This window comes from Lepidochelys kempii, chromosome 18 (genome assembly GCF_965140265.1).
Source record: "Lepidochelys kempii isolate rLepKem1 chromosome 18, rLepKem1.hap2, whole genome shotgun sequence".
Classification (NCBI taxonomy): Eukaryota; Metazoa; Chordata; order Testudines; family Cheloniidae; genus Lepidochelys; species Lepidochelys kempii.
The window spans coordinates 5,657,024-5,680,686 of NC_133273.1; the positions used below are offsets into that span (position 1 = coordinate 5,657,024).

Sequence of the window (23,663 nt, forward strand, 5' to 3'; positions counted from 1 at the left end):
AGGCTGAGGGAACTGGGATTGTTTAGTCTGCGGAAGAGAAGAATGAGGGGGGATTTGATAGCTGCTTTCAACTACCTGAAAGGGGGTTCCAAAGAGGATGGATCTAGACTATTCTCAGTGGTAGAAGAGGACAGAACAAGAAGCAATGGTCTCAAGTTGCAGTGGGGCAGGTCTAGGTTGGATATTAGGAAAAACTATTTCACTAGGAGAGTGGTGAAGCACTGGAATGCGTTACCTAGGGAGATGGTGGAATCTCCTTCCTTTGAGATTTTTAAGGTCAGGCTTGACAAAGCCCTGGCTGGGATGATTTAGTCGGGGATCGGTCCTGCTTTGAGCAGGGGGTTGGACTAGATGACCTCCTGAGGTCCCTTTCAACCCTGATATTCTATGATTCTATGGCCTCATGGTGTAGGTGGGTGTGCTGTGGGGTGGGAGCACAGAGCATCACGGTGTAGGTGGGTGTGCTGCGGGGTGGGAGCACAGAGCCTCACGGTGTAGCTTGGGTTGTGCTGTGGGGTGGGAGCACAGAGCCTCACGGTGTAGGTGGGTGTGCTGCAGGGTGGGAGCACAGAGCCTCACGGTGTAGCTTGGGTTGTGCTGTGGGGTGGGAGCACAGAGCCTCACGGTGTAGGTGGGTGTGCTGCAGGGTGGGAGCACAGAGCCTCACGGTGTAGCTTGGGTTGTGCTGTGGGGTGGGAGCACAGAGCCTCACGGTGTAGGTGGGTGTGCTGCAGGGTGGGAGCACAGAGCCTCACGGTGTAGCTTGGGTTGTGCTGTGGGGTGGGAGCACAGAGCCTCACGGTGTAGGTTGGGCTGTGCTGCTTTTCAGGGTGTTTGTGAAAGGTGAGCAGTTTTCTAATGCATTTTTTCCTCCCGTGTTTTCCAGTGAACTTGTTGGACACAGCAATGATCCCCGGAGACTGGGGCTGGCTGACCTACCCATCGCACGGGGTGAGTATGAGGCTATGAGCACACTGACGAAATGGGGTCTTTGGGAGCCGGTAGGGCATGTTGCCTGTGGCCCTTCTGGGCAGCTTTGGTGTAAATGGAAATGAGACAGCAATGCCTTCTCCCTGTTGAACATACAAGCCTCTTCAGCCTGCAGCTGAGCCTAGCAGAGTTTGCCAGAAGGGTCTGTAGCGCAGTCCTGTTGCCCTCGGACGTCTCCTCGGCACGGGTGGGTGTTCCGTGGTGAGGTGTTCTCAGGCCCCACGCGGCTGTACTGGGGTGAGCATGCTCAGGAGCTGGCGTCTCCTTTGGTTGTTGTCTAGCACAACCCAGGAGGTTGGAGCTACACGGCAGTTTCTTATCAGCCTCAAGATTACAATTTGCACTAATAGAGCAACAGGGATATTTGTGTGGCAGGAAACTGGTATTGCTAAAAGACAACTCTGTAAGACCGCACTGCTGGTGACACACCTTGACGGGCCATGAAAGGGCTGTAACCACGATCCCCCGATTTCTACCCCCAGCTGGGAACAGCACAAGCTGTCGCCATCACGCGTACCCACAAGCAAGCCATGCAGACACACCTACATTCAAACACAGCAACTGTGCTCCAAACATGTGCATACCTCCCCTCCCCCCTCATGTGGGGGGACACACACACACACACACAGGTCCCCATGTTCGACTTCCCCCACCCAAGGACAGCACCCCTGACAACACACGTTTATAGTGGACCCAACCTGGGAGCGAAATACCAACCAACACCAATTTGTTTGCCCAGTTACCGTTTGCAGCCTTCTCAGCTGTGATTTGCAGCCCATCTGCTCCTCTCCCGGATGCCTGTGTCACCGAGTGCCCCACTGCCTGTTGGCATTATGTTGGGCACTGCAAGAGGCCAGTGTCAAAGCCAGAGTCACAAGCTGGAAATGGGACTTGGAGAGGGCCAGGTTCTCATGAGGGTTTAGCCGTAGCCCTGTGGTTTCATTGTCTCCATTGGGCACATTGAGCCTCCCTCACACTGAATAGCACCTTCCTGGGCCAGACACGGACTCAGGTGCACTTCAGGATGAGACGGGATCAGCATCTGGCTACACATGTGCACATCTGTGAGTCAGGGAGGGGCAGTTATGTAATGCCGCCAGCCGTTTCCCACTAATCAGCGGCTGTTGGCTGTGGTGGTGTTGGTGCTTGCTCTGAGACTTGTGCTCATCCAATCAGGGAACAAAAACAGTCCCACTCGTTACGTGACCAATCAGAACGAAGCAACACAGCTTCTAGCAGAACTGAAATGTGCCGGAGTGGCCTTCTCAGAAGTGTTGCGTTTTTATGGTCCCCTCTTTTTCCTCTCTTCTCTAAACTACGTGGCCCTAATCTCTTCAATTCCTTCTCATAGAGGAATCATTCCAAGGCTCCAATCATTTTCTCTGATCTGTTGCTGGAGTCTTTCTCTCTCTGCTCTATCTGTTTGAGAAGGAGTGATCCGAACTGTGAATTCTTAATAATAACGATGAGGAGATTTTATGTAGAATATTATCAAATATGTAATTACATCAAATCCTTGGCTCAGCTCTGACTTTAATTTTAGAAACTGCAATGATGAGTACCCTGCAAACAGAATATATTGTAGATGGTTAGACCTTTTCCAGCCACGCTGCCTTACTGCACACAAGCGTCAGACCTCACAATATGGTCTCCAATGCTTTGTCCAACCTAGGTTTAAATACTCAGGCAACGAGGCTTTTGCCACATCCTTCAGGAAACAATTCCACATGTTCATACAGGACAACCCTGCTTCAGTGCTGCTTCTGACATTCAGAGTCAATTTTCCTTTGTTCACTTTCATTCCGTTCCCCTTTGTAACATCCTTTGTAACACAATTCCTTCCCCTCCTAGGTAGTCACACCCTTCAAACACTCAAGGACTGTTGTCACATCTCGCCCTGTGGCTGTTCCTTTGCCAAGCTCTACCTGTCACATTCAACTCTTTCAATCCCTCCCACCAGCTCTCTAGTGAATCCTTTTGGTTAATCTTCCGGGGCTAGACCCCAGCAGGTGTAAATCAGCGTATCTGCATTGACTGCAGTGGATCGTTGCCCATTTACTCTAGCTTAGGATCTGCCCTGATGTGTAGTTTTGCATCCTAAGTTAATTTTCTTATTCTCCTGGGTCCCTCTGTTGCCTGAGACACAGCTGAGCACATCCTCTGCCTTTGCGTTCACTCGTCTCTTGGCTCCTGCTTCCTCTCCCACTGTGCTGACTGCTCATTCAGCATCTCCGCATTCTTCTTTCTGCTCCTGTGCCATTTGTCTTTAGTTCCCTCCTCTTCTTGCCTCTTTGGGTGACCTCTGCCACTTCCATAGCTAGAGCCACCACCTCCATGCTGATAACATCCAAACCTCTCTGTCCAGCCTCCACCCTCTCTTGCAGCCGGTGGTGGCTTCTCTCAGGTGTCCTGCCACCAACTCACACTCACTCTCTCCAGGATGAACTTCTTTAACTGACAACTCCGCTAGCCTTCCTGTCTCCCAGGCCTGTGACTGTGGTGTCCTTGACTCAGCTTTCTCCTCTTTCCCATGTGGTCACCACCAGGCTAGAGTCAGTCTATCAAAACTGTTTCACTTTGTATAAATAATTAAATATTGAGCAGGACAGAGGCAGCCCAGTGGGCAGAGCATTGACCTGCAATGTGGGAGATTCCAGGTCAAGTCTCTATGTCAAATGAGGCAGAGCTGGGCCTGAAGGTGAGTCTCTTAACACCCTGGTGAGTGCCAGGCTAGGCTTTTCAAAACCAGGAGGTTTCTGCGAAACATTTTGGTTTAGACAGAACGGCGTTATTCAATAGAAAAAAGGTTAGTTGAAAAACTTTCGATCAGCTCCACCTTTACGCTGTCTGGGTTTCAGCGATGGTGGCTTCCTAGCATGCCAGCTCCCCAGCTCCTGGCCTCCTAAACTAGGATAGGCAGAAGGTCCCTAAAAGTGTGTGTGTGGAGGAGGGCAATGGCACCCCAACTGTGCCCTGGTCCCTGCACCACCTGTTCTCCCTGAACCCCCACCCTTGTACCTCCCATTCCCCCGAGGCCCCGCCCCCATGCTGCCCATTCCCCCAAGATCCCGCCCTCACTCGGCCCCTTCTCCCCAAGTCCCCTGCTTCCTTCACAAGTGGGAGGGCCCTGGCCCCCTAGCTCCCTCTGTTCCTGCGCCCCGTCCTAAACCCATTTGTTGCTTTGGATAAACAGTTTCATTTCCTGTGTTTCCTGGAAAAAGGCTAATGTAGTGCCAATCTTTAAAAAAGGGAAGAAGGAGGATCCTGGGAACTACAGGCCAGTCAGCCTCACCTCAGTCCCTGGAAAAATCATGGAGCAGGTCCTCAAAGAATCAATCCTGAAGCACTTGCATGAGAGGAAAGTGATCAGGAACAGCCAGCATGGATTCACCAAGGGAAGGTCATGCCTGACTAATCTAATTGCCTTTTATGATGAGATTACTGGTTCTGTGGATGAAGGGAAAGCAGTGGATGTATTGTTTCTTGACTTTAGCAAAGCTTTTGACACAGTCTCCCACAGTATTCTTGTCAGCAAGTTAAGGAAGTATGGGCTGGATGAATGCACTACAAGGTGGGTAGAAAGCTGGCTAGATTGTCGGGCTCAACGGGTAGTGATCAATGGCTCCATATCTAGTTGGCAGCCGGTATCAAGTGGAGTACCCCAAGGGTCGGTGCTGGGGCCGGTTTTGTTCAATATCTTCCTAAATGATCTGGAGGATGGTGTGGATTGCACTCTCAGCAAATTTGCGGATGATACTAAACTGGGAGGAGTGGTAGATACGCTGGAGGGGAGGGATAGGATACAGAAAGACCTAGACAAATTGGAGGATTGGGCCAAAAGAAATCTGATGAGGTTCAATAAGGATAAGTGCAGGGTCCTGCACTTCGGACGGAAGAACCCAATGCACAGCTACAGACTAGGGAACGAATGGCTAGGCAGCAGTTCTGCGGAAAAGGACCTAGGGGTGACAATGGACGAGAAGCTGGATATGAGTCAGCAGTGTGCCCTTGTTGCCAAGACGGCCAATGGCATTTTGGGATGTATAAGTAGGGGCATAGCGAGCAGATCAAGGGACGTGATCGTTCCCCTCTATTCGACATTGGGGAGGCCTCATCTGGAGTACTGTGTCCAGTTTTGGGCCCCACACTTCAAGAAGGATGTGGATAAATTGGAGAGAGTCCAGCGAAGGGCAACAAAAATGATTAGGGGACTGGAACACATGAGTTATGAGGAGAGGCTGAGGGAGCTGGGATTGTTTAGCCTGCAGAAGAGAAGAATGAGGGGGGATTTGATAGCTGCTTTCAACTACCTGAAAGGGGTTCCAAAGAGGATGGCTCTAGACTGTTCTCAATGGTAGCAGATGACAGAACGAGGAGTAATGGTCTCAAGTTGCAGTGGGGAAGGTTTAGATTGGATATTAGGAAAAACTTTTTCACTAAGAGGGTGGTGAAACACTGGAATGCGTTACCTAGGGAGGTGGTAGAATCTCCTTCCTTAGAGGTTTTTAAGGTCAGGCTTGACAAAGCCCTGGCTGGGATGATTTAACTGGGAATTGGTCCTGCTTTGAGCAGGGGTTTGGACTAGATGACCTTCTGGGGTCCCTTCCAACTCTGATATTCTATGATTCTATCATTCTGTGTTCCATATTTGCCACTTAAAATAGCCTTTGAAGATGTGCCCTCGTGACGATTTCTCCATTGACTGGAGAGCATCTCATTACCCTCTGTCCAACAGCCTGTGCTTTGAATCCAGGTCTGTCCTGGCTGGCGAGGGCCAGCAGGGGGTGCTGTGTCTGATGCTGATGGGAATTGTCAACACCTGTCCATTGGGAGGGCAGCTGCTGTGTCCAGAGAATGTCACTCGCTGCACTGATGATCTGGCTAGCTACTTCCCTGTCTGCCGTCTCGCATTGTTGGTTCGGAGTCTACGAAGGTTGTGGCTCCAACAATTTTCAGACCAACTTGATGCCTCTGGCAGCCTTGAGTCCTGGCGGTGTGGTTTCAGGACTGGGTCCCGCACTGCTGGCCTTGGCAGACCTCCTGGCGATGAGTTAAGATTGTGTGCCCATGCCGGTATTGCTACCCTGGGAGTGGCCAAAGCAGCACAATATCACCGGGCGGCACGGGGCAGGGCTCCTGCTCCCTGAGGGTGTTCTCATGTGGAGCTCCACGGCATGCCCCCTCCCCTTCCTTCTCAGTGTATAGGGGGCCGCTGGAAGGGCTTGCAATGCGATATGCCTGCAGGCTGCTGGTGGCACCCAGCTCTCCATTACTGCCTCCCCAAGCCCAGCTAGGACTCCTAAGACCTGGCCCAGGGGCGGATGAGACTGGCACACGGGTGAGAGCTGGTTGGCTGAGCTCAGTCTAGGTAAGATAGCGGCTCGTGGTTGGGGAGCAAGCAGAAGATAGCTGAGGGTTATGCTGTCCCACGTGCTGAGGATGCATCTGCCATGAGTTCCCAGGCTGGGGGGCAGTTGGGGCGCTAGCTGCTGTGAAGCACTACCATGCAGAAGCGCTATCTGGGTGGCTTTCTACCATTCATTCGGGGCTCAGCAGTTGTGACCATTTCTTTCAGATACAGCCCTTACTGCATCGTCCACGCTTTTGCCACCACTCGCTTAGACGCTACACGGGACTCTGCAGGGGGCTGCACTCCAAGGGTCTGTCTCCACAGCCGCTGGGAGGGTGACATGCATCCTCTAGCTGTGCTCTGGCTGCACCTGAAAATAGCAGTGGGACTGCAAGGGCACGGGCAGCTCAGGCTAGCCACCTAAGAAACATACCCAGGAGTCAGGTGGGATTGTACTAAGGCGGCTAGCCTGAGCCACCCATGTCACCATGGCCCCACTGCTATCTTTAGGGGCTAGCTCCAGCAGAGCTAGCAGATATTCAACTCCCTGCGCTGGGAATTACACCTCCCAGCAGCTGTGTAGACGGACCCCGTGACACCTGGAGACAGGAGCTGGTGCGGAATGCTGCAGCTTCTCCCTGGAGCAGTGTGTCTCAGAGGGAGCCCGTGCCACGGTCCCAGCTCCAACATCCACGTGGTGCCAGGGTCGTGGGGTAGAATTTAAGGCATTGTTTTTTCCCTGTGGAGCCCCCAGTGGTTTGGGACCTGCCTGCCTGAGAGATGCTTGTCTCCTTGTGCCATCCTGCCCCCACTGAAATTAGTGTGGATGTCTGAGTCACCCCCTCCCCCTGCTGCATAACAGAGAGGCAGGACAGTCTCTGTCAAGGCCCCAGACCTTAGAATGTAACCCGCTCTTCCCCCCGCTGGCATCTGCTGCCCATCAGGGCCTGTTCTCAGACCCGCTACTGACCCAAGCTGTGGGAGGGAGGGGCTGCGGGGGTAGCTGTTGGCCTGGGGAAGGGGCATATTGTCACACTGGGATTTTACTGAGCCTGGTTGTTTTTGGCAAAGGCATCTTGAGCTCAGGCTCCTCTCTGAAAAGCTACCTAACTAAATAAAGCTCTTGCTCTCCCCCCTAGGGCTGGCTGTCCGTGGTCCTGGCCTGAATGACCAGGCTTCAGGGTGTTAATTGCCTTGGCTGGAGGGTCACCCTGAAGGCATCTCAGCCTGCGTGGAAGATGCAGGGCTCCTCTAATGCTGAGCCTTCATTCCCAGCGTTAATTCTGTCCCATGTGAAATATGGCTCACGGCCAGATTAATCTGTCACAGACGCCTCCTGTCGAGGGATGGAATTTCTCACTCTAGCTTCCTCCATCAAGAGACAGGCCATCTCATCCTTCACCCCCCGAGCCATGCCCCCCAGCACGCTCATTGCCTCCCTTTCCTCCCAGCAGGGCCGTGCTCTAAGCCCGCTGCCAGGTTCAGACCCCAGGCGCACACCAAGCACTGGTGGGTTTCCCTCGGCACGGGCACACGGTGGGCTGCCAATGTGCTCTGTGTGCACTACAAGAGCACAGAGCACCAGCCCCTAAAGGGGCGCCATCTGCCGGGGGCTCAGGGGAAGGATAACACCAAATTAGCGTCATCTATCAGGTTCTGCCTAATTACAAGGCGGGAGCTGCATGGAATGCCCCAGGGGACCTTTGCAGCCTGGTACCAATGGTATTCGCTTGGTGGAGAACATGGCAATCCTGTTCAACTGCTAATGTTAGCAGAGTTGGCATGAGGGCCCCACAGAGCGGGCTGCTGGAGCCCCTGCTCCTCCACTCGGAGGCCTCTAGGAATGTCACAGCAAAGCTCCGCTTTCGCTTAAGAGCAACAGGAGCCTTCGAGGCTTCTAGCCCCGCTGTTCGTCCATGCAGTCCGCTTCCTGCCTCCCCAGATTCCCCCAGCTGAGACCCCTACTTCCCTGGGCCCCTCTTCACACCCCTCCAGGATGCCTGCCCTGCTGCATCTCTCACGGTTCTCCTGTCCTCCACGTCCTGGCTTAGCCCAGCAGACTGGCTCGGAAAGGCAGCTTAGACTGGTCCGTGTTTATATGCATTGCGCTTTACCCAGTTTGAAACAGCTTGTTACTTTTGATGCTCACCCTGACTCTCCCCAAAACACTGGCTGGTTTCTCAGCAAGAGGAAACAAAACACACCTAGACCTTCTGGGCCCAGCCAGGTTGAAACTCTGATGGCTCTGGAAAGGCAATTTTTAAAACACCATCGCTTCAAAGCACTGCCCAGGGATGAGCTGCAGCATGCCGAATTTCAGGAGGATCATTGCCTTCTGAGGGAGTCAGGGGGCTGTGAAAACTGGGCTTTGTTTTTCTTTACTGTTCAATGTGGTCTTGGTGTCATGGCAGCCTTGGCTTCCTCCATCATGTCTCTCTGCAAACAGTGCCTGCCCCTAGGCTGGGATGGGCCGGCAAGCGCCGGTGGGGATGGTATGTGTTCTCATGTGGACTGTTGTCTGTTAGGAGCGGGACCAAGAGGCTAACAACCATATTTCCAAGAGGCCCCTAGCAGGCTGTAGCTGCAGATGGTGATAACTTTCAGTCATCATTGCCCTAGATTGGATTTGGACTGGCAGCCTCAAAAGGGACCTCCTCCCTCACTTTCAGCTGCAGCTGGTGGGAGGCGCTGGTGAGTTGCTCTGTCTGAGCCTCACAGACAGAGGAGCCAGGGCCGGAAGCACAAACGCAGCCGCCTGAGTGCGCTCGGGCTGGGCGCCCTTTGACCCCAGGGAAGGGCAGGCAGCGGGAGGTGTTGGGGTCTGGTTTGACATTTCCTCTCTCTGGGTGATTAACGGGTGCGTAATTGGCTGTAATAGCCACACTGACTGTCACCCTCCATCTCGGTGACACATGCAGGGGGAGGAAGGGTTAGTGGGGGCCGCCCTGTTCCTGCAGGCTTCCACTCCTCTCAATTAAAACTTCAAAGCGCTCCCAAGAGGTTCACGGCCAACTCCCTCCCTGGAACCGTTCCCTTCACACTGACAATTAAACTCTTCTCAGTGCCGTCAAACAACCTCACTTCCTGCTTCTCGCCCTGCCCTTTGCCAGTCCCTGCCACAAAGTGCCCCAGTACCCCCCTCCCCTGTGCCCGCATAGCACATGACCCATCAGCCCCTCTGCAAATTGCATTTCTACTGACTAATTAAAATGCTGATGAGATGAGTCAACATATTATTAATTATTGTATCATCTCCTTTGATTTACAAAGTCAAACAGGAAATGATTTTGTTCAGATACCGAGTATCTAAAGAGGCTGAATGATTCTTGCAATGCTAATTACGAAGGGAACGCCTGGATGGCACAACCCCCCCTCCCCTCTCCTCGCCCCCACTCCCCATGATATCCCCTGCACCTCCACCAGGACCTCTGGCAGCTGGCGCTGCAGCCTCCTCCCTCCTGCTCTGCTCAATCCCAGAGGACAGAAAGGACCAGGCTACTTGTATGGATGGGACAATGCAAAGAAGAAGATGTCATGCCAGAGGGGTGTGACTATGCTAATAGCTGTGTTAAATCCCTAAACATGCCCAGTGGGATCTAGATACTTCCAGAAGCCTTAGCCAGGCCTCCAGCCAGACTGAAAAACTGCCCTTTCACTAGTGAACAAAGGGCCACCCTCTCTCTCACGGCCTGTGTGGCCAGTGCTGGTTCTCATGTAACTCACAGTCTGTGGTCGATGTGGGACTCTTTTTGCCAAGGCAGTCAAATCACTTACCCTGCCTGACCCCACCCCCTCTCACCTGGATGCACACACACGTGGACACACGGCGGGACAGTCTCACCACACACAAACACGGACACATTTGCCTTTGTCAAGGCTCATGGCTCTGAGAGGAGCTGGCCGCCTGCCTCCTGTCAGTCCGGGGAGGAGAACTGAGGGGCAGCTTTCTCTAGTGGTGAGAGCAGGGAAGCGGGATAGACCCCCAGCTTTACCATTCACCTTACCAGGTGGCCTTGGGCAAGATGCTTAACTTCCTCATGCCTCATTTCTCCCTCTGCACAATGGGGCTAATAATACAGACCTCCCCCACAGGGGGCAGTTTGTGAGGGTTAGTCACTCAGTGATTGACAAGTGATTTTATAAGTGTTGTGAGATCCTGGATATAAGTATCCTGGTTATTGTCATCTGCTTGTTAACGAGGATCCTGGCAACTGCTCTGTGAACACGGACTCCATTGGAGATCTGGCAGTAGAGCCTGGTTTGTAATCTCTCCGTCTGTCTGTCTGGGTAACGGTCAGTTGCCTGCAGTGTGTTGCTCAGAAGAAATTGCTGCTTGTTTTCCAGACTGATTTCCTGCTATGTGGCAGGTGCCTCTCTCTCTGTCACTCTCGGTTTAACTGTGCAGCTGCTTTTGGGTGCCCTGAACGCAGGCCAGGAACAAAAACCCCCCAAACCAGCTTGTTATCGCTCTGGAATAATCCAAAAAGTATCAGTGGAATTGCACCAAATTTGCTTAAACAACCAGCTGAGATGCACGCCACAGGAGAAGCTGCCTGTCGTGCTTGTGTGTTACCGATGAAAGTTTCCTGCTGGTGAAGCACCAGCGGGGTGGCCAGGGGCTGATCTCCTGCATCAACGGAGCAGTCACAGCACAGACAGGAGGAGCGTCTGGCTCATTGCCCCACTTAAGGTCTCTCCCACTTCTGGCAGGGAAGGTCTTGGCCTCTCTCCCGAGCCTGCTGCCAGGAAAGCCATTGGGACCTGAACCCTCCCACCGGACAGCCAGTCAATGATAACAGCTCTTGGGTCGGAGTGAGTCAGGCCGGCTCTTTTTCTACAAGGCATTTGTACCATCACACTAGAGGCGAGGGGCTTCCTACCCCATGGCCAACCCCTCAGCCATCCTGGGTGCTATCAGCTGGGAGAGTTCACTGCTCTGGAAGGCCTGGGCTAAGAACGGAGATGCTTTGCTGCTTACAACAGCCTTTGAATGCAGGCACTCCCATCTGCATTGTTTGTAACTGCCTAGCACAGAACGTGGGGGTGGAGCCCTCACCTCCAGAGAGGACCCCTGAGCCATGGGTCTGCAGGTGCAGCAGAGTATCAGGCAACAGTGGTCAGGAATATGCTGCAGGAATATCTAGGCTTTTACAGCTGCCCGGGACCCCCTTGGCCTGCCATGAGATTTCCGGGGGTTTCTCTGGAAGGTCTGGGCTCTGCCTGCATGAATATTGGCACTGAAAGCAGAGTACAGAACATGCCACAGTGCAGCTAATATTCATTTAAAAATGGGTATGTCAGGAGGAGCGGAGCCTTTGAAAATAAAGATTTTAAACAAGATAAAAGCACTTACAGCTAATTCCCTGGATGCTGGTAACTACCAGCAGTTAACGGCCTGAGGTAAAGCTCAGGGTAGTTAACTGCCTAACAAATCCCTTGTTAGCCATCAGAGTGACTGATTTTATGGGGATTGTCACTATTAAAAACCACATTTAATGCTTTATTGCTACAATAATGTGGGTTATTTTCCCTCTTCCACTTGACTGTGCTGCTGGCTCCTGGGAAGGACTCGCAGCTCAGTGCCCATCAGGGAAGAGCTCAGGACATTTCTGGGGGCAGTGGCAGCTCTACCATGCTGGCAGGACCAGCAGTGAGGGCTCCGTGGCTGTCCCCCGTAGGCATGATCTCAGGACTGGGTAGGCTGAGGCTCTTTCATGGAGCCCTCTGGCTTGGCACAGCCAGAGGGTGGGAGCCATTTGGGGGATTGTCATGGAAAACAGCAAGGCTGAGGCTCTTTCATGGAGCCAGGCTTTTCTCCTTATGTGTTCGTTCCCTTCAACTTCCCCTTTTCCTCCTCGTCCCCCTCCGTTGCACCATGCAGGCCCTGGGGAGATTTTGGAGACCTTGCTCAGCCGCAGAGCTATCTGCTGTTTGCATCTTTTCCCTTTTATAATCTGGTATTTCTTTTTTTATAACTTATGTTGACTTTAATTTAAACTATTAAACGAGCCCCTGAATGCTGATGGAATTGCACTCCCTCCCCCCGCCGCGCACTCACCGCGCTAATTATGATGTCCTCATTTTCGTCTCTCTGGGGGATCTTATCACAGTGACGGGGGACGAGCTGAGCTTCGTTTAATAAAAGCCACTTCAAACCAGCAGCCAGGAGCAGGCCGAAGTGAGCGCGGCTGGAGAGGCCAGGTGCACGCACAGCGCCCTCGTTATTGAACTGATCCTTATCCCCTCCTCCTCAGCCCCTCACTCAAAGTCAGCTCTGCCAGGCAGAGACGCCTCTCCCGGGAAGGGCAACTAGCCTTGGGGTCCTGTAATTACTGTAAAAGAGAGAAACCCTTAAAGTCACAGAGTTGCCTAATGCCTGTCCCTGGGTGCTGAATCTCTCCACGCACACACAGGATGGGATCTTGACCCACGCTGGTGGCCCAGGAGCACAGGGACCTAGTGACACTCCCGAGTTGATGCGGGATCACTCTAGGCCCTCTTCAGGCAGGACACACTCTGGGTTAATAAAAAGACCTAGCTTTGATATAGTTCTTTTAATCAGTGGCACCAGCTTCCCATCAGTAGAAGTTACCAGGCGATCAGACACTCTTGGTAGCCTTTGCTAGAGCGAGCTATCAGGGATGGGAAAGACCTCTCCAGATCATTCCTTCCAACCAGAGGGAATATTCCCAAGGAATCCCAAGTGATGGGACATCCACCACTCCCCACGGGGGTCTGGTCTGCGGCCCAACAGACCCTCTGGCAGAGAGACAGTACCTCCCCTGTTGTTACTGTGAATTATTTGTGTTACTGTAGCACCCAGGAGCCCTAGTCATGGCCCAGCCATCATAGTATATGAAAACAGGAGACAAAGACGGCCCCTGCCCCGAGGAATGAGCCCCTTGGGGTTTCCTGAGTTGGTGTTTCCAGATGCTGAGCCTTCGCCCTTCGCTGTGCCGATCGTGCCCAGCACCTGCAGAGGTGCTGCAGAAAGCTGTTCCCTCCCGCTGCGTCACTCGTAGTTCAGGCTCTGGCTGTCTTGCCCATCAGAAGTAGAGGGAGCAACTGACCCGCCCAGCGTCATACTTGCCCGCAGCAAGGTAAAAGAAAGTGTTCAGTGGTGCCCATTGGGCCTGCTTATGTCTGCCCCCATCCCTAACAGCTTGGCATGATGGAGGATGGGACCTGGGAGCCACACCCTGGGCCCGGCATGTTTATACGGCGCAGCGGATAATGGTGACGACTGGCTGATCTCTAGCAGCTTGCATCAGAGGAGCTCAGAGTGCTTGGGAAACCCTGAAGGAGCTACACCGCCGCCCTCTCCGCGAGGCTGGGAGGGGTTCTATAGAGGGGAAAACCAAGGCATAGGCACCGACTCTGTGGGTACTCCGGGGGAAAAAGTGGTGGGTGCTCAGCACCCACTGGCAGCTCCCCAATCAGCCCCATTCCTTTCCCAGAGCCTCCCACCCACTGATGGGTCCCACCGATCAGTGCCTCCTCCTCCCTCCCCATGTTCCGCGGCGTGCAGGAGGCTCTGGGCGGGAGGGGGGAAGAGTGAGGAGGAGGCATGCTCGAGGGAAGGGGTAGAACAGAGCGGAAAGAGACGGGGTGGGGTGAGGGTGAGAAGAGGCAGGGTGCGGACTTCGGGGAAGGGGGTGGGAGGGCGGGGCCTGGAGCAGAGCCAGCAGCTGAGCACGCCCCGGCACATTGGGAAGTCAGCACCTGTGCACCAAGAGCACCCAGGGAGGCTGTGGCAGCCTTGCCAGGCCAGGGGAGGAGAACAGGATGGCAGCTGGTCGCAGGGAGCAGGGCTGAGCACGGCACGCTCTGCGCTAGAATGGCAGCAGGGGAGTAGTCGCTCAGTCTTCTGCCCAGGAGCTGGGATCGGGGCAGGAGGAAGCCTTAGCCCACGAGCTGGAATCTTCCTACACTAAGAGATGCTGAAGCAGAGGGTGGCCATCCTGACTTGCTTTCCGTTGAAGTTTTCCTTGCTCCGTGTCTCTCCCTGCGTCCCTGGTTTCAGACCCTGGAGTGGAGGCCAGGATGACTGGACCCCTGCCCACCACCCCTCCTGGCGAATCCCCCCAGGGGCTCAGGGCCTTGCTAGAGCTGCAGTGTGATCCCAGTGACCCTGGCCCTGAAGGGCTAGTCCAGAGAGGATGGGTCTGCGCTGCCTGTGGCAGGCAGGACTCGACTCCCTCATTCTGTTATTTCCCAGACCCAGTGTAAGTCAGTGTCAGTGTCTCAGCGCTGTTATCGGGTGCTGGTTCCCCGTGTGTGCCGCCTGCAACCAGGCCTGTGGTCGTTCCATGGCTCCACCATTAGGCTGGAGAAGTCTTTGCTAGAGAAGCCCCGTGCAGTCTGTGCTCGGAGGCGGAGCAGTGAGTGGCACGCTGAGTCAGGCATGTTGGTTGCCGCCCCAGAGGCAAGCGATGCACATTAGCGGAGCCCTGAGAAAGGAAACCTGTTTACATCACAGAGAGGAGGCTGGGGCAGCCCAGAGTCGCTGCTTTCACTTCAGTTCTAAGGTAGGTCAGACTCAAAGACCTGCCCAGCCTCCCTGCCTGCTGCTCCCCGCAAACGTCCCAGGCCCCGACCCACCTCCGCTTTCCAATAGCAGCCTGAGTGTCAAGGGTGAGAGCTCTTCTCAGGAGCCGTCAGATGCCTGCAAAGGGAGGAGAGAGCGAGGCGTGGGGAAGGCCAGACTGGGAAGGTCATGGGCCTGCTGGCTGGCAAGCACCACACCATGCTGAGTGCCAGCCTGCAGTGCAGAGAATGAGCCACGTAGCTCTGAAAGCCAAGCCATGGTGCCAAGGGCAGAGGCCGCACAGGAGAGGCCCTGTGGAGGTGGAGTAAGGTCTGACCCCACTGACATGGTCTTATTAGGGGGCCAGGGGCAAAGAGCAAGCAAAGAACACCTGAAAAGTAGGAAGGTCCCCTGCAGGTTTGACCTTGGGTTGAGGCCAGCCAGGGAACAGGCTGGGCTAACAGTATCACCCCCAGCCACCTGCGTAGTGACCACCCACCTGAGCATGCCCGAGAGGTGCTCAGGAGTAATGTAGAGAGGCCTTGCCATCAGGCATGGGCAGGTGTGGCTTGGGTGTGGCACAAGCAGGATGAATGTGTGTGACCCAGGAACCTCTTAGTGCCAACCAACAAGGGGCATGGAGGGGGTGCAGGGGGGTAACAGGGATCTTCTGGGCCTGGTATATGCAATCCAAGAAGTGTCATGGGAGGTGTCAACTGAAAGCCAGTGTCATACTGGTCATCAAAATCATGGTGAGACGCATGTATGGATGTTATAAGTAGGGATGTACATAGGTTGTATGTTATGTTCTTATGGTCTGTGCGTAGGGACAGGTCACCAGGTTTGTTATCAGACAAGAAGTGTTTCCCTAGCTGGCTGTTTACATGTTAATTAAGTATTGCACAGGTCACAGTCGGCTCCACTCACCAGTCTGAATGAAATGCTAACAAAGGGTTGTGAAAACTTCAAAGAGAAAAGTACCAGGGAAGCAAGCAGTGGTGGGGGGACACTACCCTATCTGGAGGGGCACAGCAAAGGTTTTGTCAAGTATATTTAGGGAACAAAGAAGACACCCCAGCATCCTTCACTGGGTAAGTAAATGGACAGTGAGTTTGCTTCATGAAAAAAGGATCTCAGCCAGGCTTGGGTGAAAACACTGGGGAGAACTTTGGATGAGATAAGTGTCTGAGACGTTAGCCTGTGAGTTAAGTGTAGTTTCTAGGAAGCGTGTTGTGATTTTGTTTTATGTGTAGCCATTTGTTCCTAATATTTTTACTCACTATCACGTCACTCTCTGTTCTTTGATAATACCCGGATCCATGTTTTCACTATAAATATATCTCAGTGCTGTGTGCTCCGCAGAAGCTGTGTTCTAGGGTAGGACTCGTTAGGGGCAGTGTATTGCTCCTTTGGGAACCGCGGGACTGGTGATTCTGTGAGGGTTCAGTGGATAAGTGGCTGGACTCTGGCTTGTCACATTCCCCAGAGAGCCCTGTTCTTTGCTTGCCCTGAGCCCCAGCTCCCAGTGACACCTCGCAGCGGAGAGCTCACGCGGTGTCTGGTGAGCACTGGGGGCAGGGAGCGATCCTGGGGCTGCACCTCATGGCACTGACAGTGGGGTGGGCAGGCGCCTTTTCCAGCTCACAGTTGCAATTAATGTCTCAATGGGCTCAGCAGGGAAAAGACAGAAAACAGACATTGGTGTCGTTTGTGCCCAATGAATTGTGACAATGGCTTTAGCGTCCTCCCCCGCACATTTCCCTGCGTGCTGGAGAACGGCTTTCCACTCACTCCAGAGAGGGGAGTGCCCTGTTGTGCTGTAGTGGGATGTGCCACTCCCTCCAGCGCTGTGTTGTGTTGTGTTGTGCTATAGCGTGGTACATGTCCTGGCTCCTGTCCCCTCAGCTCCCCCCGGGCCCACTGGGTTTGCTGACTCTTTTTATTGCTTTGGTAGGACAGGGCCCTGGACAGGGCCGGCAGATTTGGGGCGAACAGAGGCTGGAAACGTTCACTTACCAACCTGAGCTCAGCCCTTTCTCACCCCAGAGAGAGAACCCCGTGTTGTTACTTCACAAATGCGTTTCTGTTTGTGTGAATACTAACAGTCTGGTCTGATGCAGTGACATGACCCCTCACTCTTCCCCAGTGTATCGGGAAGGGGCCTGCCTAGGTGGGGGTTGGTGGGGTGTTTTCCACGTGATCATGATGGATGTGGAGAAGTTCAACTGGCCAATCTGGAGCATTGGCTTGGGAGCTATTGCATCAGTGAATGAGGCCATCAAAGTCCTGGACCAGGATGATGGCAGAGGGGCTGTAATCATGGGCTGGGTTTGCCGCTTTGTCTTTGTGAGCCATTGGTCAATGGGAAGTGGATGTGGTGCCTGGGGCAAAAGGCCAGAGAGAAGGTTGGGTTCCGTTTTTCTTTGAGGAGTTCTAGACTCCTGCTAGTTCTAGTTATAACCTGCTGAGGCCTTGTCTTCACTGCAGAGTTAACTTAAGTGTCGGCCCTGTCTTGTCTCCCATCCACACACAAACCTTTTCCTTGAGTGTGTTGCACTTTTGAGGCTATGTCTACAGTGTGCTGCAGTGTGGCCCACGGGGGGGGGGTGAACTGCTGCGTGCACCAGAGTGTTGCACTTGAACTGTCCTGTGTGGATGCTGCTGGCACAACCTAACAGGTACCTAGTTCACCTTCGCGAACAGGACTGTGTTAACGTGAGCTAGGTGCCTTTTAGTTCGTGTGGCAGTGTCCACATGGGGCAGCTAGATTGCAACACTTTGGTGCGCTCTGCAATTCCCGTGGCCTGCACTGTGGTGCAGGGTAGACAAGCCTGACCTCGAGTTGGCTGCCCTGGCTGGGGGCGCAGGCTAATGCTCATCGGCTGCTGACCCAATCGCTCTGTGCAGTTCCAGTGTTACTTCGCAGTGTGTCCACTCTCACTGGAGCTGGACGAACTCGAGGGGGGGTTAACCTGAACGCAGATAACTCAAGTAAACCCTGCAGTGAAGACAAAGCAGGAATGCTCAGCTGCCAGAGGCTTGTTTGTTAAGTTTCACTCCACGTCCCCAAATGTGCTGAAGATGGAATCCCTACAATTCAGGGTAGCCAGAGGCAGGGGCTATGAACTCTGCAGGAGTCCTGCGCCCACTGGGTACGTCAACTGCACTTTAGGCTGATTGTAGCACAGGTAGGCATACCAAAGCTCGCTTTAATCTAGCCTGGGTAACAATAGCAGTGAAGGTGCACTGGCCTGGACTCTGCGCAGGCTAGCAAGCTGATGAGCTTGTACGGGGGCAGCTAGCCTGCACCTCTTCACTGCTACTGTTATCTGGGCTAGATAGATGAAAGCTAGCAGGATATGGTTCCCTGTTTTACAATCACCCCATAAACTTCTGGGTAGACTTACCCATTCTCTCTGGTGCTGCACAGTTGCTGGGGTCGGAAAGCGGTCCTACCGAGCTGACACATGGCCTTTCTGAATGCCATCCTGGGCATATTTCTAACATGCGCATCACGTTGTGTCTGTGGGGTGGATGCACGAGACGCCTCAATGCAGCTGTATGATTTTGGAGGTGATTTTTGTAGTAAGCAGAAGTTCATTTTTCCAGAGCGAGTGACTAACTTTTCAATTATGCATCAGCATATTTCAATATCCCCTTTGAACTCATTTTCCTTGAGGCCTAATGACTGCAACACACGGGAAGTTCCTCTCTTTTCCAGGCAAATCTGAGCTCTAGGACAGCAATAGAAAGTTAGGAGACTTTTCCAGAAGTGAGTGCATTTTGGAAGTTGCAGGTGCATTTTGGAAGTTGGAGGTTCAACCCTCCTTAAACCTTGTGAGATGCAAAGAAGTTCTCCTCTTGCAGGAGACTAGAGATGCAAAATTTCTGCCAGAAAGGAGGTTTGTTTTTGCTGGAGGTAGAGGCAGTAGGAAGCGTGAACTGTCCCAATGTCATTCCATCCCTACTAACCATGTGCTCACATGATGTGGTGCAGAAGGAGCCAACAGGCCTGAGGTCAGCAGGGCTAGACAGGATAATATGGGGTTTGGCAAAGCAGAGTTGAGAGTTCTCAGCTCTAAATGGCTTCGCACTTCCAGGGACCAGCATGTCCTGCACCTTAGAAAAGCAGGGCCCATGCGGCTGCTTACAGCATCTGGGGGTGACAGGGACAGGGCCATTTTGATGGGCTTGGTGTCTGGGTTAAAGAGCTTGAGCTGAAGTGGGTTTGTGGCAGAGGCCTTGGGGGCAGGGGGCGGCACACATGGATTCAGGGGTCAGATTCTGAAACACAAGTGACATTTCTAAGGGCTTGGTTCAGATCTGAAAGATCTTTGCTAGTGAAACGTGCTTGCACCCTGTGTCATATTGCCCTCTAGCGGCTCCTCCACATACAGGGTAACAGCCTACTGCTACTTCTACTCTAGTACTCCTTTGACTTTAGTGGTCGAGGTCTCTGCTATGGATCTGAAGGTCCTGAGTTCAAACACCACTGCTGAAACACGGGGCAGGGGAGTGTTGTCCTGGCAATAAGTATTATAGTGTCCGTGGCGCTCGGGCAGATCTGCCAGGAGCCCCAGTGTCCTGACAGAGTCCGGGCCTTCCGTAGCAGGCAAGGCATCAGCAAGGGCCATGGCTGAGCCAGGGGCCTGCCCCCAGTGTCACTCTGCATGTCACTCTCTGGCGGTTCATGCGAAGGGCAAGTACAGCGTCCGGGGGCGGGGGCAGTATCATTCCAAAGCTCCAGCCCACTCCCAGCAGGGTCTGAGCCCTTACCACATTCAAACGAGTCTCTGCTCCAGAGGTCCTGGCTCCCTCCTGCCCTCCCTCCCTTCCCCACTCAGACACACAGGATCCCTGCCTTTGGGAGATTGGGCCCTTCAGCCCATTGGCTGGGCCCCACTGCTGCATCCTGTGGGGCTTCCACTTGGGTGGCACCGTGGCGTGCGCTGGGATGTCCCTGGGCTGGGGAGAGGGACTAGGGCTCAGGACCAGAGAAAGTAGAAGAATGGGGCTAGTCTTGGTGGAAGGAGAGAGAGGGAGGAGGACAAGAGTGGGAGGTGGCAAGGCAGGAGACCAGGTAAGTTTGGAGGAGCCCCAGACCAGAGCCCCATTTTCAGCATGACAGTCACTCACCGGGCTGTGTTCAGAGCAGTGCTGATGGCTGAGTCTGGGGGGATCACTGGTCAGGGCAGCCACCCAAGGAGCAGTGTGCAAGGAAGATACGGGAGAGCCCCAAGGCACCTCTCCGGTCAGCCTCTCTCATTGCAGTCGCAGTGTTTGCGAGTTAGATGCCAGCAGGACATCTTGTGCTGCCCCTCAGTCTAGGGCCTCTACTAGGCACAGCAAACAAGTCGCAGAGAGGGAGGCTTGAGCAGGAATTATTACTACAGATTTTCTGGAGCCCAAACCTTTGTTTTATGCCAGGACCTGGCCCCTTCTGGTTGCTCTGGCTGATTTCTGGAACCCCCTCCAAAAAAAAAGCAACCTGCAATGTGCTCCTTTAGTTAAGGAGGAGAAAAAGCAAGGTAGGAGATTGGTCAGAGGCCCCATGTGCCAGCTCTCGGTGCCAGGGGCAGGAAGGAAGCTGGAACGGGTCTGTTGGCAGGGGGAGGAGCTTGGCTAATTGATGCAAGAGTGCATTTTCCAGTCCCGACATCACAGAACTCTGCAGGAAAGGTAGCTTGTGTGCTTTTCATTTTTTGCTCTTTGTTGTTTGTCATTCAACAGTCACCTCTTTAAAATGTTTGTCATCCAGTCAGGGAGCAGAAGCTGGGACCCAAGGGACCAATCACACACCATTAATAACCGTGTCCAGCTGCAGTGGACAGTTTGTGAGCTTCCCAGAACCTGAGATCTGCTCCCAGGAACTCTGGTGAATCCTCACGAACAGGGAACACACCCATGGAAATCAGGGTGGGTTTGCCAACAATTTGAAAACAGCAAAAGGGCTCAAGGAAAGGGGGATTTGTCAGAAGCACCCAAGGGATTTAGGAGCACAAATACCAGCGGCTTTAAATAGGGCTTGTGCACCTAAATCCCATAGACCCGCAAAGTGTTCCCCTAAATTCATAATCAGCTTTATTCATAAAAGATCATTCATTCAGCTGCAGTTACAACCGTTCTGTTGTGGGGAGATGAAGGGCATGTTCACACTCACCCTTCTCCCCCCGTCCGAGGGCTTGTATCAGTGAATGGCTGATGTGCGTGTTCATACTAACCTCTCCCCCTCTGTCCCACAGTGGGATTCTATCAATGAAATGGATGAATTTTTCACCCCTATCCACACCTACCAAGTCTGTAATGTCATGACCCCAAACCAGAACAACTGGCTGCGCAGCAATTGGGTCCAACGGGACGGTGCCCGTCGGGTTTATGCTGAGATCAAGTTCACTCTGCGGGACTGTAACAGTATGCCTGGGGTGCTGGGCACCTGCAAGGAGACATTCAATCTCTACTACCTGGAGTCGGACCGGGACCTGGGCACCAGCACCCGGGAGAGCCAGTTTGTGAAGATTGATACCATAGCAGCCGACGAGAGCTTCACCAGCGTAGACCTGGGGGTCAGGCGGCTCAAGCTCAACACCGAGGTGAGGGGCGTGGGACCCCTGAGCAAGCGGGGCTTTTACCTGGCTTTCCAGGACATAGGGGCCTGCATTGCCATCGTCTCTGTCCGGGTATACTACAAGAAGTGCCCCGCGATGGTCAGGAACCTGGCGTCCTTCTCCGAGGTGGTTACCGGGGCGGACTCCTCCTCCTTGGTGGAGGTGCGGGGCGAATGTGTGAGGCACTCTGAGGAGAGAGACACCCCCAAAATGTACTGCAGTGCTGAGGGGGAATGGCTGGTGCCCATTGGGAAATGTGTGTGCAGCGCTGGCTACCAAGAGCAGAGAGATTTCTGTGTGGGTAAGTCTCTCTTTACCTCTTAAAGGGGAGGGCTGGGGGCAAAGATACCAACATGTCAAAATGAGCCGTAGAATATAGGGTTTGCACAATGAACTCTCACAGCAGAAATGGTCCCGTGAACATTCTTATAAATTCCAGTGGGTAAGGGGGGGGATTTTATTTATTTTATTTGATCTTTTATTCACAAGTAGACATTCCCCTGCATCAGGGTGACCAGATAGCAAATGTGAAAAATCGGGACAGGGGTGGGGGGTAATAGGTGCCTATAAAACTGGGACATCTGGTCACCCTACCTTGCTGCATTTGCAATCCAGACATTGCAGCACTGTGCTAGGGCACAGGAACCTGACAGTGACATTGGCTGGAAACTGACAAAACAGACGTGAAACGTCCTGGTCTGTTTTCCTTTCCGAGCTGAGGGAAACACTGAAAGCGAATCGGCCGTGTGAACGGCTGAGCGTGTGAGCGGGTCAGGAAGCCAGGTGGGTTATCCCCATCAGTGTTATTGGTGACACAGGCAAGGAAACCTGCTTTGTAGAAAGCTACAACTTTACGCTGGGAATGTCCCTCCAGCAGCTGAGAGCTGCTCCGTGCACTGGCTGTTAGCAGCTCATGGCCAGAGAGAAGAGCCCTCCCTCCTGCATACCTAAGCGCTGCCTCTCTCACTTCTCTTTGGCAGGGAGTTGACAGCAAAGCGAACAAAAGAGAGACACTAAGATGTATAAAACAAGGTTATCGCCTTAATCCCATCATCAACCAGAGCTACCCCTGCAGCCTCCAGGGGTGTAGAGGAGACTTCCCCAAGAGCCCCCCCGCCCCAGGAAGGGGTTCATGCTGCCAACTGTATAAACTGTGATAAGGAGTCTGGTGAGCAGGCAATAGCCCTGTAGCAGGCTGCGCAACTGGCAAGGGGCTGCGTGTGTACAGAATTCCATGCACTGGGCTCCCTGGGAGACCCCTCTGTGCAGGTTTGTTTGCTTTTGGTTTTTCATGCGAGGTTTTTAGAGGAGCAGAGCTTCGACTCTGCAAACAGGGTGTAACCCTTCTGCCCGTCAGAGTTGGCAGCTACAAGGGCCGGGTTCAATATCTAGGGGATCCACTCCAATAACACAATGCAAACCGGCTTGAGCCCCCACCCAGTGACCTGGGACAAATACATACCACCCTTGCTGGGCGCCTCCAAGAGGCAATACTTCCCCTCTTGCAAGCACATAGTCTGAGTGTAGCAAAAAGCCTTTTAATAACAGAGAGAAACAATGTGGCATTATGTTGGGGAAACACCACCAACAGGATTCATAACACAACCCATGAGCAAAAAAAACCCACCCCAAGCAAATTGGGGCATGCCCTTTCCCTTTGGTTCTTGAGTCCAGCAACCCCAAATCACCCAAAGTCCCAAAAGTCCAATGACCCAAAAGTCTCTGTCCCTGGTCAGGGCAGCCCCAGAGTCCGAAAGTTTATCTGCAGAGCTTTACCTCCCAACCTGGGTGGAGATGGGGGCGGAGGTAAGGGGCACTTTACATGATCTGAAGCTGACCGCCCCACAGCTCCATAGGGCTCCGCTCCGCTCTGCCAGCTGCCCCACGAACTGCTTCACTCAGCTCCGCGGCCCACAAGCAGCTCCCGCCATCCTATGAACTGCTCCACCAGCCTGTCCACAAGGCACTCCAGCCATCCCGCAAACTGCTCCACAATATATCTTCAGGCTCCCCCACTACTTAACACAACGCTCAGTGATTTCAGCTCTTAGCCCTGGTCTACACTAGGACTTTAGGTCGAATTTAGCAGCGTTAAATCGATGTAAACCTGCACCCGTCCACACGATGAAGCCCTTTATTTCGACTTAAAGGGCTCTTAAAATCGATTTCCTTACTCCACCCCTGACAAGTG

At 53.4% G+C, this 23,663-nt stretch overlaps 1 protein-coding gene across 2 annotated transcripts in view; it reads left to right on the forward strand.

Moving 5' to 3' along the window:
* The first annotated feature begins 894 nt into the window (after positions 1–894).
* The window catches only part of EPHA8 (EPH receptor A8), a 101,003-nt gene continuing 78,234 nt past the window's right edge, over positions 895–23,663 (forward strand). For both annotated transcript variants that reach the window (XM_073316605.1, XM_073316606.1), the window contains exons 1-2: positions 895–951; positions 21,110–21,773. In XM_073316605.1, coding sequence (XP_073172706.1) covers positions 907–951; positions 21,110–21,773 — 709 coding nt within the window. In that variant the 5' untranslated portion in view covers positions 895–906. The remainder of the gene's footprint in view (positions 952–21,109; positions 21,774–23,663) is intronic.